At 44.7% G+C, this 19,763-nt stretch overlaps 1 protein-coding gene across 1 annotated transcript in view; it reads left to right on the forward strand.

Annotated features, from left to right (window-relative positions):
• Window positions 1-10,944: 10,944 nt before the first annotated feature.
• The window catches only part of SH3BGRL (SH3 domain binding glutamate rich protein like), a 35,197-nt gene continuing 26,378 nt past the window's right edge, over window positions 10,945-19,763 (forward strand). Inside the window, exon 1 of the mRNA XM_088151563.1 lies at window positions 10,945-11,319. Within this exon, the coding sequence (XP_088007689.1) occupies window positions 11,275-11,319 (45 nt within the window). The 5' untranslated portion in view covers window positions 10,945-11,274. The remainder of the gene's footprint in view (window positions 11,320-19,763) is intronic.

Here is a 19,763-nt window from a genome sequence, read left to right on the forward strand (position 1 = left end):
TCTGACCTCGCTCCCGAAAAGCACTCCGCGGGGCTGTACGTTGGGGCCCGTCGGTCCGTCCGTCCGCAGCGACACGCGTGCATCTCTAATCCGATACACACGTCTGGAGGCTCCTAATCTCATTGTCACTGAATGGGGGGCGATTAGCACCTTGGATAGTGCAGGCTTCCCTTTCCAGCGGGGCTGCTGGCGGTTAGAGAACCTCCAGCGATAGGAGTAGTCTAACACTTTCCGGTGGTCTTGAAAGAAAAGCTTCCCTGTTAAGCACCCTTAGGGCCTATTCCAAGTGCACCTGATTAAGACCAAGGTGCCAGGCTACTGCGGATTACAGATACCCCCCAAGCATTTTGCAGGCTTTCCACTTGGGAAAAACATATCTGAATTTATTTAGACTGTCTTTCCTCCCACCGAAAGTATTTTTCCCCCAACAGTGAGACATTTCTTGTTTGTGACGTTTTGTTTGTGAAAGAAAGTGTTTTTTCCTGGTGGGTGTTTTTTTTTTTCTTCTTTGGGAAAGAAAATGTTTTTTTTTTTAATTTGTGAAAGAAAATGGTAGATAGTTGAGTTTTGATTTGTTCTGAGGTTTGATCCTAAACTTGAAAGCGTGTGAAGGTGTATTTCGTAAACCGTGATTTCTTCCCCTGCTTTTGTGGAAACAGCTTTATAAGGTAGAACAACAACAGTTTGGTCCAAACTTGGCCACTTTAAGATGAGTGGACTTCAACTCCCAGAATTCCCCAGCCAGCCATGCTGGCTGGGGAATTCTGGGAGTTGAAGTCCACTCATCTTAAAGTGGCCAAGTTTGGACCACACTGGCTTAGGCGGATGTACAGCATTCTTACCAAGGGTGAACTCTATGAGCCGCTGACCTGTGCAATAAGCGTTCTCTATAGTAACAATTTTAGTGCAGGGGCTTCCCTGTGCCTTGCTTTAAAAAGCAGTCTGGGACTTCTCTGGTGGGGGTCTTTCCCTAGATTCTGTTCACTGGGGGTGCAAGGCCGAAAGTTTTGTTGCTGCAGGTTCCATGCTTTGCCAATCTCCGTGTCTTCGCCTTAATTTTTCATTGAAGAGTAAAGGCCATCTTGCCCAGAGACGAGCTGTGCGTGCCAGTTAGCCAACTATATTTTAGTTGGTTAGGGTCCCTTGATAGTTCAGGAGGTTGTGCCAATCCAGAAAATTGATAGGAAATTTGGTTTCTCTGCCCCACGGCAAGCCGGAAATGTAGACATTTATGCTTGCCTCTATAGAGAAGGGCACAAACGTAACTTGAGATTTCTCTGTAGGCCTCCCCAGATATAAATCCAATTGACTTCAGCGAGATTGAAGGCGCAGGAACTTCCATTCTTAGTGTGTGTGTGTATGTATGTATTTATTCATTTGTTATTAAATTTATATGCCACCCATCTCCCCCAGAGGGTGACTCTGGTCAGCTTACAATTAAAATCCGAGACAATAAAAACAATAAAAATATAAGCTTCCACAATTACAATAGCAAGTAACAATTTTATATAAAAAGCCAATATACAATTCCAGATGATGGGTCTTTGCTTTTCTTTAGGAGGAAAGGCCAACAGAAACAGGCATAAAACAGGTAGTGACCGCGTGTTGGAGGAGAAGGTTGTGCTGGGAAAAAATGGCCTCTTCTCTGCCCTTTCGTTCAGAGGGCTAAGTTGCAAGTGATCCGTCAAACCTGCCTGGTCCACTTCTCCAGATCTCCGTTTCTTCACTTCAAGCAGGTCAAAGTGCACAGCGCACACCTGGGGGCAGATACTTCTCATTCCCATTTTCACCCAATCCTGAATTAAAGCGAGAGTGAACGAGCAGGCAAAGAGACAACCGTGGATTCGGCCAGGTAACCTACTAATCCGGCTTCTTGCCCGGGGCACCCAAGGGCACAGATGGGCTGGGCCTTTGCAGGAAAACAGATCAGGAGATGAGGCCTGTCTGTGTATTGCATTCAATGGTTGGGCATGCCTATCAAGCTGAGCATCATGTGCCTTGTTCGGTTTTGGCATAGTGCGTTACGGGAAGGTAGCCAGTATGGTTTAAAACCAGGGTTGATGGCTTAGCAGCTGCGTAAATCCAGCCTTTCTGGTTTGCAAGCTGTAGTTTGTGGCTTAGTACGTGGATCTCCAACAGAACACCTGGCAGCACCTCCCTCGCCCTCCCCGATTTTTATTTATTTATTTGATTGAAAAGGAGACGTGGGCATGTTACTGCTAAGCAAAGCATCTCAGCCTCAAGTACTTTTATTCTGAAGAATACTTCTGGGTCCTACATAAACCCCAGAGAACGTCTTGGAAAGTAAAGCTGGTGTAGGGTTGTAACCCAAGACGTTGCCTGGGAAGTGTTCATCCCCGCCCAGAAAAGGCAAATGGATGATAATTGTCATCTTGCCAGGAACATAAGGAGGTTCAGTGTGTCATAGTGGATAAGGTGCCATGGATGGATCCCGGAGCCTTCTAAAAGCCATGTCTATGGTTCACCAGCAAGCTTTCATGTACCCTGAATCTCTAGTCCAGTGCTTCTCAACCTTGACCACTTTTAAGATGTGTGGACTTCAACTCCCAGAATTCCCCAGCCAGCCAACCCATCTTAAAGTGGTCAAGGTTGAGAAACCCTGCTCTAGTCAATACCCTGTGCTTGTTTCGGAGGCCAAGAAGATCAGTTTCATCTCAGCTCTTCTTTGCTTGTAGGAGAACGGGATGGAATAAAAGAGTAGAGTCTAGTGTTGTTACAGGGGTCCACTTCTCAATGGAGATGTGACGGATAATTATTTATTATTTATTTATTAATTAAATTTTTCAACCGCCCATCTCCCCCCAATGGGGGAACTCTGGGTGATTCACAACAAACATTAAAAACATAAAATATATAAATAAATAAAACCTTAATCAAACACATTACTAAAAAGAAGAAGGAGAGATGCCACGGGATAGTCTTAAGAGTCCTAGCTAGCACATGTTCTGCTATTTCTCTACTTCTGGAGAATTGTATGTTTATATCTGAAGGAGCATGCAAAAAATGTCCCCTGAAATGGCATGCTGACTTCCGCTGAGCTATTCGAAGTCCATGGAAGCTAAAGAGAATTGGATTTGACACTACCCACCATGGAGGAATGGTTGCTGAAATTGACAGATCTTGCAGAGATGGAGAAACTGACTTCTTTGATTAGAGAAAAGGCACTATCTACATTTATTGGTGACTGGAAACCCCTTATGGCAGTGTTGTCCAAACTTGGCCACTTTAAGATGAGTGGACTTCAACTCCCAGAACTCCCCAGCCAGCCATGCTGGCTGGGGAATTCTGGGAGTTGAAGTCCACTCATCTTAAAGTGGCCAGGTTTGGACAACACTGGTCTAGGGGAAATGCCAGAATTTTAAAGACTTTTTGAACATGGTCAGGGTGGGGCCACATGGAACTCAGGATGGAGGGGGTAGAATTAAACCATGGCTGTAGCTTAATGGTTGGAAACACATTTTTGGATCATTTGGCAAATCTTGGTTAAACCATGAGTCAGTACAATGTGTGAACGAGGCCTATTTGTCTGAACTGGCAGAGAATGGGGGAGCAAAGATGGCCAACATACATACATGCCCTAATCTCTTATCTTGTGCTTCTACCGTTCCTGTTTGTAACGCTGCATTTACACATGTAAGAAAAGGAAGCAGACCCTGGAAGTGTTCAGTTCACATTAACTCAGCTCCAGTTTGGTCATCTTGACTTACTTATAAACTGAAGATTAGTCTATTTCCCTGTACTTAAAATATTAGAGTCTGTAGTGCACCATTTTTGGTAGGCGAGAGTGGGGGGGGGGGTGGATAGCGGGGAGGGAGGGTCCTTGTAAAACTAGGGAATGATGTAAAGTAGCCAGGAGCATCTCACATACATGGACAGAGTTGGGATTTTTTGGGTGTCTTTCCAAGTATTTATAAAGTTTGTTTTTCTCCTTTCTTCTTTTAACTCATTAAGGCTTTTTTAGGGTCCACACCACCATTTTTGTTTTACTTTCTCAAAACATCAGGAAACTGAACTACAGATTTATCAGCAATCATGGGGCTGAAATTTGGTGGTGGGCTGCAAAATAGAAATTTCAGGGCAATGTAACTCAAGGGACACAGATATCCTGTCTTGAATGTTTATTAGGCTGTGCAGAGCTCTGGATTCAGTGCCAAAGCATATTTCAGAGTGCAGAGCACAAACATAGCCTGCAACTTTTGAAAGCAGCCATATCTTTTCCTAGGTAGATAACTTTAGCTGGTGGAAAATAATACAGATCCATGCACTAATCCCTTTAATCAAACCAGCCTCCTTTCTCAGAACCATGTTAGAATCATGGGGCCACTTGAAACATACTGTATATACCTGGGGATAAACCAAGAATTTTGAGTGCCAATATATACCCCAAAAATTGAGTTTGGCTTATCCGTGGATAGGCTTATCCACAAATACAGTCAGTAATACTTTTTAAAAGTACCCATATATACTTGCATATAAGCCCATCCGTGGATAAGCAGACCCTCTAATTTTTAACCAAAATACCATGAAAAATGCAGGTTGGTTAAAAATTCGAGGGTCTGCTTATCCACAGATTGGACTCCTACATGAGTATATAGGGTAGTCCTTACGAATTTAGATTGAATCCTTTCCAGGGGAGCAAAGGAGCAGCACGGTTCCAGCTGAGCTCCAAAGAAAAGTTGTGTACTCACTTTAGCTTTCTGACTTCAGTGCTGCTGGCATAGGCTGTGACTCTGGCAAAGAGAGAGGATTGCACTGCTGCCACTAAGTTGTGTGCCTTTTGGATGACACAATTGTGATGTGTCCTGTGTCTGGTAAAAATATGGGACACCGTGCCCAAGAATTTAGAGATTTTAACTTGCTCTAGGTCTGGCCATTGGCGTGCACAGTGGCTGCTTTGCAAAAATTAGCGTCTTGGTTTTAGAGTAGTTCTTCATAAAGCACTTAGAGCTCATTTTCATCCAACTGATGTTTGCAACAGGAGCATTTCATCATTTGTAACCAATAAGATTGCAATGTGCTTATTGGCAAATGTTGAGGGTTGATGCCCCAAATTACTTGCAAGAGAGCTGATGTCCACATTAAAGAGCCTGGAAGTCAAGTTGCACCCCTGTCTTATTCCTCTTTGAGTTGGAATTTCTTTAGTACAGCAGCCTTGCATATTACTGTAAACCTTTCTTCTAGAGTTCTTGTGGAGTTTGTACATTAGCAAAAGTTGCCATCTGTCTATTGTAGTATTTTTGAGGCTACATCTTTGTTCTGGAGATATGACTGCAGGCAGGCCTGAAATCAATAAAAGCAGCGTGTAAAACAGAATCGGACTTGGACAAATATTTTTCAGCCAAAAGAGCCTGGTCAAAAATGGAGCTATTTGCGAGGATATATTCTGAATTGACCCAGTTTGTTATATAAGTACTTGGCATAAAGCTTATTATGCTTAAAAGGTTGGTGGGGTGATTATGAGAGCAGTACAAGTGATACAGTGTGATCCTGGAAAAAAAAAAGTCTCTTAAGGTGTTTGTAAGAACCAGCCCCCTAAGGATCAATGTTTAGTGTTTTCTCTCATGTTTAATGTTTTCCATTTTAGAGTTATTTTACTACATATTTGTACGTAAGATTTTTTAAAGGTACAAGGAAAGAAAAAAGAAGGAAATTGTTTTCTGCTTTCAAAAGAAGACTTGAACAATGGTCTTGAGTTTCCTGGTTTTTCTCCTCTTTCCTCATCCTTTTTTCCTTTTATGTTATGTCTCATAGGTGAGAAGCCTTCAGAAAGAGACTGCCTTATTTGTATTAATTGTACAGAAGGTGCGCTGAGAGCCTCTTTAGCCAATGAATAAGGTCTAAAGGCTTTAAATAAACAATATGTTAAAAAGGAATTGAAGCAAGGGAATGGCGAAATACTTGTACAGTATATTCTGTGGTTTCATTCAGTTTATATCTTCATTAAAGTCCTGGCTACAAAGTATCTTGTTTAAAACAAAACAAATACAGGCAGTTAACATCTTGCCTCTTGATCACTTAATTTAGACCCTTTGAATTGAATGAAAACAGAACAGACTCTTTCAGCCGACCAGATTATCATCTTTATGATGGAGCACCCTTGTTCCTTCTTCATTGTCACAAAGGGGATAGTTTTTAATGGCCCTGTTCAAACGTTTGCAGCATGACAATGATTCCAAGACCGGTCTTTTTGGTCACCTGTTATTTTGCAAAGCCAGTTTCTTCTCTTTTTGAGGGGAAAAGATCCTTTCTTGAGCAAACTTTCTAACTTCCTCATGGGAGTCATGCAGCAGTCAACAAAGGCAAATGTTGGACCTGAGGTTCCTTTCCTGGAGGGTTTCTTCCTTCTCTGCCAGGGCTGAATTTTTCAGTTGTTATCTGGTAGTCTCCAGTGAATTCCCCCTATCTCCATCTGCTTTTTGGTGGAAAAAGTTAGGAGAACAGAGTTTTGGCTGGTTTGAGGAGAGGACAATGAAGGAACTGGCCTTGTTGAGAAGAGGGCACCTCACTTTGTAGGGAGGGGGGCAGGTGGCCAAACCAGAGTGCTTTGAAGCTGGGGTGGATTTCTGTTGGTTGACTTGAATTGGGGCGTGGTTGCCTTGGGGCCTGGCCCCACCCACTTTGCCTTTAGCTCCACCTATGCCCCCTGCTGTCCAGGAGCTTTGTCGAACTGTCACACGGCCTGGGAGCATCACTCTGCCCTAATTTAATCAAATGAAATGCACAAGCCTCTTGTCCAAGTTTTACCAAGCTGCATTCTTGAGACGATGGAAGAAATGTTGCATGCTGTTTATTAGTAGAAGAAAAAACACACTTGGCCCTGAGTCACACGGCTAAAGGGCCAGATTGCCTGCCAGACTGCCTCCGGTTGCTTCTCTGGTTATTATTTTTTCCCCCCTTTCTCCTTTTCTTTTTGTGCCTTCAAATCAGTGTTGATTCCTGGTGACTACCTGGAAAAGTCCTTGCAGTTTGCTTGGCAAGATTTCAGAAGTGGTCTGCCATTGCCTCACACACACACACACACACACACACACACACAAACACACACACACAGATCTGCTAAAAATAGATAGATAAGATACATGTTCATATTTATCATAGATCTAAAGTGTTTCTGGTAGTAGGTCTGTTGCAACTGAGATAAAATATAAAGTCCACCCAAACTGGATAGAATTGTGGTTCCTGCCTCTGGTGTTTTATTATTTTAGCCTTATCTGTAATCTTTTCTAACACAGCAGTTGAAGAGTCCTTGTTAATCCACATCTCAGCTGTTAAATTGTGGCTCCACCAGTTGTCACCGCCACCAGAAGCACATACGCAGCTCCTGCTTCATCGGGTAAGCAAGCTTTGGCTATTGGGCAGCTCCAAATTAAAAGTAAATCCCTTTTAAAACTAAATAAAAGTTTGACTCAGCTACACTGGCTGGGTTTATACATCACGCTAAACCAAGATGTGGCTTGTTTACTTTCATCCTAACAGGTTTTGCCATGCCTCTTAGTTGTGGGTTGTTGTTGTTGTTGTTGTTGTTATTATTATTATTATTTTGACTTGTCCCCACCCATCTCCCCACAACGGGGGACTCTGGGCAGCTTACAACAAACTAAAATCAGAAATACAATTAAAAGTTATAAAAACCAGACATTACAAAAATAAAAAAGCTAAAAAATCCAAGAGGCCGATAGGGGCCACACCAGGCCGCTAAGGGGCCAGCCAACCCCATTTCTGATATCCTCCCTCCCTGCCCCAGGCCAGATGGCAGAGCCAGGTCTTCAAATCCCTCCGAAAGGCCTGGAGTGAGGGGGCCTGTCTCACCTCCGGGGGCAAGATGTTCCAAAGGGCAGGGGCCACAGCAGAGAAGGCCCGCCTTCTGGACCCCGCTAGTCGAAGTTCTTTTACTGCGGGGATCCGGAGCATGCCCTCTCTGTGAGATCAGGTGGGACGGGTTGAGATCATGGGGCCGAGGCGGTCCTTCAGGTAACCTGGCCCCATCACCATGTTTAAAGGTGATAACCAACACCTTGAATTGGACCTGGAAGCAAACTGGTACCCAATGCAGCTCACGGAGCAGAGGTGTTATATGGGTCCTTCAGGCCCCAAAAATTGCTCGCGCGGCCACATTCTGGACCAGCTGAAGCTTCCGGGTTATGAAATAAAGAGTTGGTTACATGATGTGCAGACCTCTGGGCTTCCAATGGAGGTAGCACAGACACATTTTATAGACATCTATTTTGTTTTGTTTTAATCAAAAAGAATTGGGGTTAGGATGGGTTGCAAGCCCCCTCCCTTTTCTTTCTTTTCGTGATTCATCCATTCATTCATTCATTTTATATAGCCACCCATCGCATCATGGTGACTCTGGGTGGCTAACAGTCGTTTTTTTAAAAAAGCAAATAAAATACATAACTGGCAGCCAAGGCAAAAACTAATCAAACAACTATCAAAATAACCCTCTCATGGGTTGTGGCTGATAATCCGTCCTCCATGCCTGGGAACACAGCCACATCTCCAGGGTCTTGCAAAAGGCCAGTTGGAAACAATCTAATCTTTGGGGGAATGGTGGTTAAATATTCATTCTATATCTGATTCTGGGAACCAGCTGCCAAAAATAGGAGGAAAAGCAGAATATCTTCTTAAGAACACAGGCTATATCCCTTATATAAAGCCTTCTGAGTTTCTTGCTGGAACCAGTTAGTCACTTTAATTCTTTGGCTAGTGCAGGTTGTCTTGAAAGATGGTGGCTGTTCCAGCAGGGGTCACTCTTGAGTTGCAAAGTACAGCTATGCTTCTGGTGCACAAATAAATTCAAACATGCGCGTGCACACACACACACACACACATGCACCCCTCACCGCTTTCAAATTCCAGCTCCTTCAGATGGACGGTCACGTTCCAGAGATAAAATATGTATTGCAAGTCTGTGACATTTTGCAGAAAGACTTAGTCTGAAACTCTGGAGACCAGCTGCCAGCCGAGGGTCTCAAACTAGATGAGCTGATGGTCAGGAAAGGATTCAACCAGGATTAGCAAAAGTTTAAGAAGCCTCGGCTTGGTAGGGCTTGCTGCTGGCAGACACCTGGGGATGGTGCAAGCCATTCTTAAAACCCCCCACAATGCCCTCTATGTATCCTTACTCCAGGGCATTATTTATTTTATTTCATCGATTTATACTTGGCCCGTGACTCAGGGTGGTATACATAATCAGCAAAGCACACTGATTTAAAGCACGTGCACACACACACTCCATATCAGGAACATAAACACACACATAAGTGCTGGGGGGGGGACCTCATCCAGCAGGCCCTTCCACTCCCAGACCCATACCTTCCAAACAGCAGCCTGGGAGGCAGGCAGGATTGGGGCTAACCAGGGCTTGGCTCCAAAAAGCAGGAGCACCAGCAGAGAAGACACACTTCCTGGCCCTGCCAGATGACCGGATCTGCTGCACGCCCATCTGAGAAGATGGAAAAAGGAGGAGTGGTTCTCACTCAGGGTTTCCTCAAACATGGGGCTGACCCTACATCCAACCCGCCCTTCCCTCCAGCATCCTTACAATCCAGTGGGATTTGTACCTGCTTATTGATACCTAAGCCATGTGTTTTCCTCTCTGTTTTCTGGCTTTATGCAATATGCCAAACCATAGACACACAGACTGGGTTTGCACAGTGTATAATGGGGTGGGCTAGTTTGTAGTTGGGTGTTGTGCAAAGACAGCTGTGGAGAATCAGATTGGTACCAACTTTTCTTCCAAGCTGAAATAAGTAAAACCACAGGAAGGGAAGGCATGTCTCACCACACCCTTCTTGGTTACATCAAGCTGCTGATCAGCCAAAAGGCTGAAGGTCTCGAAATGGAGCAGACAATGCTCTATTGCAGTATTTTCCAACCTTAGCCGTGTTAAGCTGTGTGCACTTCAACTCATGCTGGCTGGGGAATTCTGGGAGTTGAAGTCCACACATGTTAAAATGGCTAAGGTTGAGAAACCCTGCCCTATCCATCTCCTGCACAGGAGACCCTCGGGTGTAAGCAACTAAGAAACCCTATCCTAGCAGAAGATGCGACGTCCTACATGCGCAAGACCAATGCAGAAATCTGAACTCTTAGGATGATAGGTTATGCTGAGACTTGCATAACCAGTATTTGTAGACCAAGCCAATTTGTTGGGGTCATACGACACACTACAACCCATAATTGCTGTACATGCAACACTTTAAGCCAAATTCAAACATCTCATTTGCATTGTGCGAACCACGCCTCTGCACGCCTGGATGCTATCTTGTGTATGTAGTTTGTTGGACAAGACACACTTGACTTTACACCAGGTCTCTGAGCCGAATACCGAGCAAACTACATTAGTCTGGTATGCGGATCCAGCCAGTTATAACTTACTTAGCCAACTAAGGCTGAAATGAACCACGGTTTAGTGCAGTCTTTCTAAAAGCTCTCAGGGGTCCTTGAAACCAAAATATTTGCCAGCCTAAGCTGAAAATAATACAGTATTAAAATCCCATCTAACAATCGTGAGAAGCGGTAGCAGCGGCGAATGTGTTCAGTTTTAATTTTTAATAGGTAAATATTGATCAATCGAACACATACCAGCAAAAGCTCTTTTGGGGCCCTCCATCATTTTTAAAAGCGGGAAGGGTCCTGGGAGCAAAACGTGTAAGAAACACGGGGTTAGCGCAAAGCACGAATTCACCAATTGAAGGCCTTTGAATTGGCAAAGCCACCACACACTGGGCAATATATTTCGGGCGTTTGTCTTCCTTCCTTGATTTTTTAAAAATGCAAAATCCAAAATCGAGTCTGCTCTTGGACGGGACACATTTACGCCCGTGGCTAGACCAGCGCGAAGGGCAGCCTTCCCCAACCTGACGCCTACGGGGAGGCTGGCTAAGGAAGACGGGAGTCGCCGTCCGGCGCATCTCAAAGGCGGGGAGGGGGCGCGGCCCTCGCCTCGAAGGGGTTGGCGCCCCAGGGCAAGGGCGCCTCGGACCCCCGGCGCGGACCCAGCCCCTCCGCCGCCTTTCGGGGGCTTCCTGCGCCCCGCCTTCTGCCTTGCGCGCTGCAGACGCGCTCCGCCTGGATCTTCCGGGCTCGGCAGAGGCAGCGAGCGAGTCTCGCGTCGAGGAGCGGCGGCGGCGGCGGCGGCGGCGGGGAGGTGGAGCGCTCGGCCCGCTGGACCCCGCCCGGCGCTGCTCCGGCTCAGCCCCGCCGCTCGCTTGGCCTGGCGAGGAAGCGCTCGCGCTGGTCCTCAGGATGGTGATCAAGGTCTTCATCGCGTCCTCCTCCGGCTCCACCAAGGTAAGGCGCAGCCCCCGCCCCGCCCCGCCCCAACTTTCTTCGCCTTTGTCCCGGAGGAAAGTTGCCATCGCGCCTCTGCCGAGCCTGCCCCCAGCCTTCTGCGGAGAAGAGACCCCCCGCTCGAAAAGGAAGGGCCCCTTTTTCTTCCGCTCTTTTTGCAATGACCCCTCCTCCCCGTCCCCCCAGAAAATGGGAGGAGGGCTCAACTTTAGCAGGGCTGGTGTTTGGCGGCATGTGCCCCCTTTGTGGGGCGGCTGCAGCCCCTTCACGGGTGTGTGTGTGTGTGTGTGTGTGTGTGTGTGTGTGTCTAATTCTTTCCTTTCCCCTCTACCTGGAAGGAACTGGCATGTTTCTCTGGGATTCTTTCCACCTTTCTGGATTTGGGGCCACGGATGATGCCCCTGGGCGGTTGACGGTCTGTCCGGAAGGGTGGTGCGTGGAGTTGGGGGGCTCATAAATTCAAATCAATCCATGAAGTAAATATCTTAGTGCTGAAGGTGGTCGATGGTGCATAGGACGGGGCGGTTGCTCTTAGTGTTCAAGAGCAGGGTGGCCTGTCTCCTCTGCAGGAAGGCCTACTGAGGTCAGTGCAGTTTACTCCTGAGTAAATCAGAATGGATTTGTGGCTTGGTTTCCCCCTCTGGACATGACAGTCAAGTGAGTCTTCCTTGGACTGGGCCCTTGCCTGCTCAGGGCTGAACTGCAACTGTTTTCCGTCTCCTACACACCCGCCTGATGCTTCGTGGCTGTGGGCAACCCTGTTCCTAATTTAGAGGCAGCTCTGAACGGAAGCTTTCTGGTGAACAGGCAGGGCTCAGTGTCTGTGAAGATGGACTGAGCCTTTCTCTGTGCAAGAATTCTCCTTTTCTTGGGGCCTCCTGGGCTTAGGTGATAAAGTTGCCCAGGAAGAATCCAGTTGCAAGCTTGGCATCTTCCTTGTTTGCCTAGTCACCTTTTAAAAAGATTACTGAGATTATCTAGGCAATATGCCTCCATTTAATCCATTTAGCACTCTTCTTTAGGTTTCACCGCTAAAAGCAAAGATCTTGCTGTTTGAAATATGAAGCTCTGGTCTTTTGTTTGGTTTAAGCAAAGGTGTTGGTCCGTTCCATGTTACTTGTCCTGTTTATTCCGAATTTTATTTTTACTGAGTGCTTTTCCCAAGCATTCTGTCCTGTGGACGTGGGTGTTTATGTATGTCTTACATTTCTGTTCTGTATTTTATCCAAAATGCCTCAGCTGTTGGCTACAATTCAGTTAGTACATTAAGTGAAATCTCTGTGACTCAGCATTGATGAAGACTTGCAAAGCTAGAGGAAGAACGATACTGCTTCCCACAATGCACAGGGATGACCGAAATCTTGAACTGACTAGGGTGATGTACTTAGGGGAGATCTGGATGCAGAAGCCTTACTTGGTCATCAAGCTTAGTGAGTTGGGTTGGGTTGGGTCAGCTGTCTAACTTACTTGGTCCACCTCTGGGGTCAGTAAGGGTAATGGTCTGTGGGAATGACCTTGGGAGACCTTGGGAGGAAGGAGGACAACTGGCATGTAAAAGATGTCTCAGCCCATAGAAGGAGGGGAGGCATGGGAAGTGTTTCAGAAGGGGCCCTCCATAGTTTTCCGCAGAGTAAAAGGAAAGGAGGGGAGAAATACTTTCAGACTTGCAAGAGTCTGTTAATGTAACCTGACAATAAAGACAGAGCTAGGATTCATTGATGTGCTTCTTGTCTGGACTACCTCACAGGGCTATCAGTAAAACTGGGGAAACCTTTGCAGATCCTCTCTCCCTATGCTTTGAGAAAAGGAATTGTGCATTATTATTATCCTTGTTAGATGAACGTTTGTGTTGTTATCTAAGAAACAGGCCTTACAATGAAACTCAGGAGCTGCTTGATACTGTACTGAGTTGATCATTTACCACTTGGCCTCTTGTGTTGGTGACCTTTTACAAGTAGGGGGTTGACTCCTACTTGTTCACGTGGGAAAGTCTTACTGGGCTGCAGCCTAACTAAAGGCCTTGGGGAATCTGAACTCTCAGAGGCTAACCTTTGCTCCAGGAAACCAGCAGAAAGGGCTTTGTGCAGAATTACACTCTTGTTGGGTTCATACATGCTACTTAGCCAAGGAATGTATCCTGGGGGACTGAATGTATCATGGGTGCTATCATGAATGGTTTGGAGAGGCTGTTCCAGGGTCACAGCTTTCAAATGTAAGATGTTTTGGGCAAAGCTTGTCATTAAAAAACTGTTTTTAGCCAGGCTGAGGTGAGGATGTAGGCCAATGTTTCTCAACCTTGGCCCCTTGAAGATGTGTGGACTTCAACTTGAGAATTCCCCAGCCAGCCATGTTCGCTTAGTTCCTGCTGGGTGATGAAAAATCTCCCTCCTGGAGAGTTTTAAGTTTTGTTCTTCCCCAATGCCTGGTGCAAAGTGAGACAACTTCTGTTTCGTTGTTGCTGTTTTCTGGTCCAAAGCGGACGTCAAAGTGAGAGTCTGCCCTGATGCCTAAGTTGCTCACCTGTGACCAAAGCCTTGTGGGAAGGGTTATACAGTTGGCTTCTTTTCTATGGAGAAATTTTAAGGAAAACTAGCCTGCATTTTGAATAACACAATAGGATAGGTTTGGCCAGGTTGTCCATAGGGAAGGAGTCAAAAAAGTCAAGAGCCACGGAAAAAATGAAGCTTTGATGGTGGGATTTAACGATTAGATGGTTTGTGCTGATAGAAATAATGTGAATTAGGATTAAATAGTGGTAAGAGATTAACTTTTTTAAAAATTTGTACTTATATCTGTATTGGAGATAGTCGGAAGTCACTTCTTGTTTTCTCTTTCGATTCGATCCCGCCTTTTTAGTTTTTGTCTTTTTCTTTTAGTTCTATCTTCTCTCTTTTCTGATTTGTATTTTAAGTGTGCTTTTTATATACCTTAATAAAAGTTTTGACCAGGGGAAAAAAAAAAGTCAAGAGCCATATCCTTGCAATCAAAGCTCTACCGTTTTTTAACGCACATCTCCCGTGTGACACACATTAAAAGAGGGAGGGCTTTGATTGCGTGGAGACTGCTGCCTCTTGAGTTTTTGACACCCTGGATTCAGTTGAAGAGAATCTGTGGAGGCATAAGGGCCTGCAGAATGAATGCATGTATAGGTGCCAGGTAATGCAGACTTTTTACAGCCTGTGAAATCTAATTTTCCCCTTCCTTCTGTAGGGTCTGGTTTGGCCAGTCCTAGGAATTTCCTAGCAGAGGTTATTGAAGGGGCTGAGTCACTTACAGGCTGCATTTATTCCCCCTAACTCAGTGTTTCTCAACCTCAGCAACTTGATGATGTGTGGACTTCAACTCCCAGAATTCCCCCAGCCATGCTGGCTGGGGGAATTCTGGGAGTTGAAGTCCACACATCATCAAGTTGCTGAGGTTGAGAAACAGTGCTCTAACACTAAGCCATCTGTTTCATATGGTCTCAGTCTGCTGCATGAACTCAAGCAATATGCTTTGTACGCTGTGATTCATGGTTTAGTGCAGGCTGGATGGTTCAGGATCAGGCTGCATCATTTTTTGAGGACTTGGAAGTGGGTGGGATTGCCTGAACATCTAGTCTTCCTGCCGTTTGGATTCTTTTCTTCATTCTTTTTAAAATGATTTTAGCCTTATTTTAGTCCTTGTGTTATGGTGTTCTGGTGTGACCTGCCTCAGGATGGCAGGAAAATTTGCTGCTGATTTTTGGGAAGTTCAATTAAACTGCCTATGTCTCCAGCTTCCTATTCCTGGCATGTTAGGCATGAATCCAGGCAACCGTAGTTTATTCAATCACCCATGGCTGAAGAGGAGTGATCACGGCCTGAACTGGATCACTATGTCTTAGGGTATTACAGATAAGCAATGCTGGTTCCTTCACAGTTCTCTTCCACGTTTGTGTATGTTTAATATCCGGAAAGGATCTCTTACAGTGCAAACAAAGTCACAATTTTCAGCCTTTGAGCCATATTTAAAGAACATTTTCTATCACCTGACAGGCTCGATATAAATCAAGGAACAGATAGAAAGCAACTGAAAAAAAACCCAAACTTACCCAGTGATTTAAAATCATCTTAGGGATGACGGATCACCTTAAATGTGTCATCTACAGTGGTTGGATTTTTTTCTTTACAGTCTCTGCTTTTAAGTGTTGTGGAACAAATAAATAACAACGACAAATTATAATAATAATAAATAACTGGTCTGTGTGATGAACGTCACTTGATGTTCAAAAGCTCCCAAAATCCAACAGAACAACGGTTTAATCATTGTTTTAGCATGAGTAGCAAATGTTCCTCTACTGCTGTTTGTCACAGATCCAACCTGCCTCTTTGCATTTCCCAATACCTTGGCCAAGATCACATCTTTTGTTGAGGCTGCTTCTCTTTTCTTCAGTTGGATATCATCTTTTCTCAGTGGCTTTAGAAGAGGGGTGGCCCACTGACTGAGAGTCGGGGGTCACAGCTGTCCCCGCAGTCATCCAAGGGATGGTAGTGTAAGTGGGAAGGCTCCAGGAAGAAAATTCCCATTTACATCTGTTGTTCTTGTTATTTTAAATGGCCTGAAATAACACTCAGTAACAAAATGGCTAAAATTCAGCCGCACAAACCTGGATTATTAGGAGCAGGGAGCTTAAAGGCGAAGAAGGGACAAATTTTGCAGAGACAACCCCCCACCCCACCTCCGAAATTATGCTACTGCTGTTTTGTGTATTGGGGGAGTACACATGGGCTGTGGATTGCCCCACCCTTGCTAGGCAAGATGCAGTTCAATCTCGCTAGCAACAGAGACCCTTCATATTCCCGTTGGTCACCTTAGATCCAGAACTGCTGTTTTAGAACAATATACATTTATAGGCTTGTTTTTATTTGAGCTGGGGAGGGACATATAATGGGAATCAACCTGGTACTACATTTCATTTGATAAACTTAAGTGGAAGCTCATACAGTTTGGCCAACCTGGTTCCATTTGGAAATGCTGGGATGACGCCTCTCCAAATTCCCAGGCACTGAGAGTTACCAGAACTTTGTAAAGTGGCTGAGACCTGGTTCTAGCTCCTACTTGACAAACAGTTGTTAGCTGGCTGCATCCACTTGACAGTCACACGGTGAATTAAAGCACAGTGTGGTTTCTTTAGTTTTTGTCTGGCTGGGTTGGTACAACCCAGTAATATGGCTTACAAACAATAGATTCTAGCTTAGGTGTTACATTGAGGCTTATTCAGCATCCTAAAGTCACCAACATTTTAAGCAGTTTCCCAACTCTTTGGTTGGCTAGTTGTAGGTTGGAAGTCCCTGCTCTGTATTTTTTTGGTTGTATAAGTGTTCTTCGTGTGGATCTGTGCATGCTTTTTAGCGAAAGTGGGTGTGCCTGGCTAACTGGCTAAAATCTGCCTTGAGCATTTCTTTTAATGATCATACAAGAGAGGAGGCCCAATCATGGGATTGGGGTGTGCTGGGTAAGATGAAAGTCCCTGTGACTATATGTGGATGTCTTCTTTAAAAAGATGGGTCACATTAGTATAATTATTTGCAATTGGCAGCATCCATTGTTCAAAACCAAGCTGGACAGTGCAACAGGAAAAAACATAGCAACCAGTCTTTAGAGAGGCAGAATTCTTTAATTTTGCGGTTTCTTGGCAAGCTTCAGCGAGCAATCTTTTTGAGAACCACCCTAAAAATGTCAACTTATATATTGTCTGGAAGACTCGGAATGCATGGGGTTTTAATGGCACGAACAAGTGGAAAGAGTAGTTACTCTTCCAACCAAACAGAAGTAATCAGGTTGTAATATTTGTACACGAAGAGTCAGAGAAAGAAGTGTTAAAGGAAACGGGTGGAAAGGTGAATGAGGCTAGCTGGCAGCTCCTACAGAAATTCTTCAGCCATCATAAGGACTAGCATCTTAACTTTTAACTAAATGAGATGGGACCATCAAGGTGCTGAATTCTGTACTTCATGCTAATTTTTCTTTTTGTAGGGGATGTTGGTTGAATGTAAGCCCAGTTGCCACAAATTCTATTCATTTTGAATAATGCTGGCTCTTAATCCTTGTACTGCAGTTGGTGAATGAGATGCTACAGCTGTAAACCTTTAAAAATAACAGAAAGAGGAAAAATATGAATCGAAGGATCCCAGGTGCCTTCCGCAGAGCTCAGCAGGCAAACCGTGGCTCCCCCCCCCCCCCATTTCCTTGCTGAACTTTAGCAGTTAATGGATAACAGTGTTAAGCCGCTGGCCTCCAGCTGTTGGAAAGGTTTCCTCCGTGTTTATTTTGGACTATACAAAAGCCATTTTGAGAGCTGTAAAAGTCAAACATTGTTCGGCTGATTTCATAGCCTGCCAAGAGGCTGGGTCTTTCCTACCGAAAAGCAGTAATTGGGTGGCGGCTAGGATGGGTCACGGCTTGGATGACCACGGCCGCTGCTTTCTGAAGGAGCACCGTAAGGCATTCTTTTCAGACTGGATCAGGCTGCTTTCCGGTGGGTGGCTGGAGCCCAAACGTCCATCAATTTTTTCCCCCTAACACGTTTCGCAGAATTGATACTGATTCTGTTCATATTAGATTTTTTTTTCCAGTAAACTGGGGCTGCAATCGTAAACCTAGAGATAAGTACCAGACTTATTTCTCAGTAGGTCTAAGATGGTGATGCCATTTTGGGGGCTTGTAGAGTTATTCTTATTGACATGTTTCTAGATCTTGAAGTTTCAGCCTTTGGTGGGAAACTAGCCGTGGTCCTGGAACTCCTACAGGAGAAAGCTGAAACTGACAGAGTTGTCAGTTTCTGGCTGAGGCCCAAGGTCTCCTCTGTTGATCCAAGGCAGCCTGGTGGAATAGTGGCTGCAGGAGTCCATCTTCATGGTAACCCAAATAGAGAACTCTACTGTCCAAACCAGCAGTGTCATTCATTCATTCATTCATTCATTCATTCATTCATTCACTCATTCATTCATTCATTCATTCATTCATTCATTCATTCATTCATCAGTTCAAGTTAGGTTTTGCCTTCTGGTGACTGCCTGGACAAGTCTCTGCAGTTTTCCTGGCAAATTTCAGAAGTGGTTTGCCATTGCCTGCCTCCTAGGGCTGAGAGAGAGAGACTGGCTCAAGGCCACCCACCTGGCTTTGTGCCTAAGGCAGGACTAGAACTCACGGTCTCCTGGTTTCTAGCCTGGTGCCTTCACCACAACACCAAACTGGATCTCTCCATTGCCTCCTTCCTAGGGCTGAGAAGAGTGACTGGCCCAGGGTCACCCAGCTGGCTTCCTGCGTAAGGTGGGACCAGAACTCACCATCTCCCAGTTTCTAGCCTGGTGCTACACTACACCAAACTGGCTCTCTTCTTTTTCCTTTGCAAAAGGTTTATTTTATTTTATTTTTAATTTATGAAAAATATTTTTTCTTGTGTTGCTGTAAATCTTGATACATTGTATTATTTCCATACAGTGATGTTTATATCATATAATTAAAGATGATTGACGTTCTGTTATTTTGAAAATAGGGAAGAGGGAAGAAAAGATATTCTATCAATCCTATTTACAATTTAGGATATCAACATTACAACCGTTAAAAAGTATTTGGCTTTTTCATTCAAAATTGAGTATATCATTGAAAGAAAAAAACTCTGCTGCAGCTCCCATCAAAGTATGTGTTATATAATAAAGCTTTTCGTCTTAAGCTAATTACTTAATATTAAAATCTCCATTGTATTATTACTGTGTGTGTGGTGTGATTTTGCCGGTCACCTCGGCCTGAGTGTACCTCTTTGACGAGCCAATATTTTCCCAGGACACTTTGCATCTTTCTCCTAGTCCAAGTGCAAAATTCCCACCCCCCACCACAGTGCCTCCAGAAAATCAAAGACCTAAAAATAGAAGATGAAATTATGGTTTCATTCAATCTCACAGCACTCTTTACGTCCATAGACCCAGAACTAGTGAAAGAATCCATGGTAACAGTGTTACACAACACACCTGACCCAGCCAAATACACTAAGATTGAAATACCCAAAATCATGGACCTCATCAACTTCTGCCTAACCACCTACTTTCAGTTTGATGGCCAAATATACCAGTAAATCAGAGGAATACCCAACCTCCCACAAGAGGAGCTATGTAAGAACATTATTCAGAGGAGCACAAATGCACTTCAGCAACCCAGAACAGCAGAAAAAGGAAACAGGCCACCGATACAACATCTTCCTACAAAAAGGACACCCACACAACTTTATCAAAAAGTGCCTGACCACTCAATCCACTACAGCACAACCAACGCAAGCCATACATCAGAAACATCTCAGAGACAACCAACAGTCTGTTACAACCACACAGCATCACCATAGCACACAAACCAGCTAAAGCTCTCCGAAACATCTTAAGTAAACCAAAAGACCCAGTGGCCCAAGAAGAAAAAACAAAAATCATCTA

Source organism: Python bivittatus, unplaced genomic scaffold, assembly GCF_059951505.1.
Source record: "Python bivittatus isolate LINGU-HERP-01145 unplaced genomic scaffold, Pbiv_v1 ctg000670_np1212, whole genome shotgun sequence".
Lineage (NCBI taxonomy): Eukaryota > Metazoa > Chordata > Lepidosauria > Squamata > Pythonidae > Python > Python bivittatus.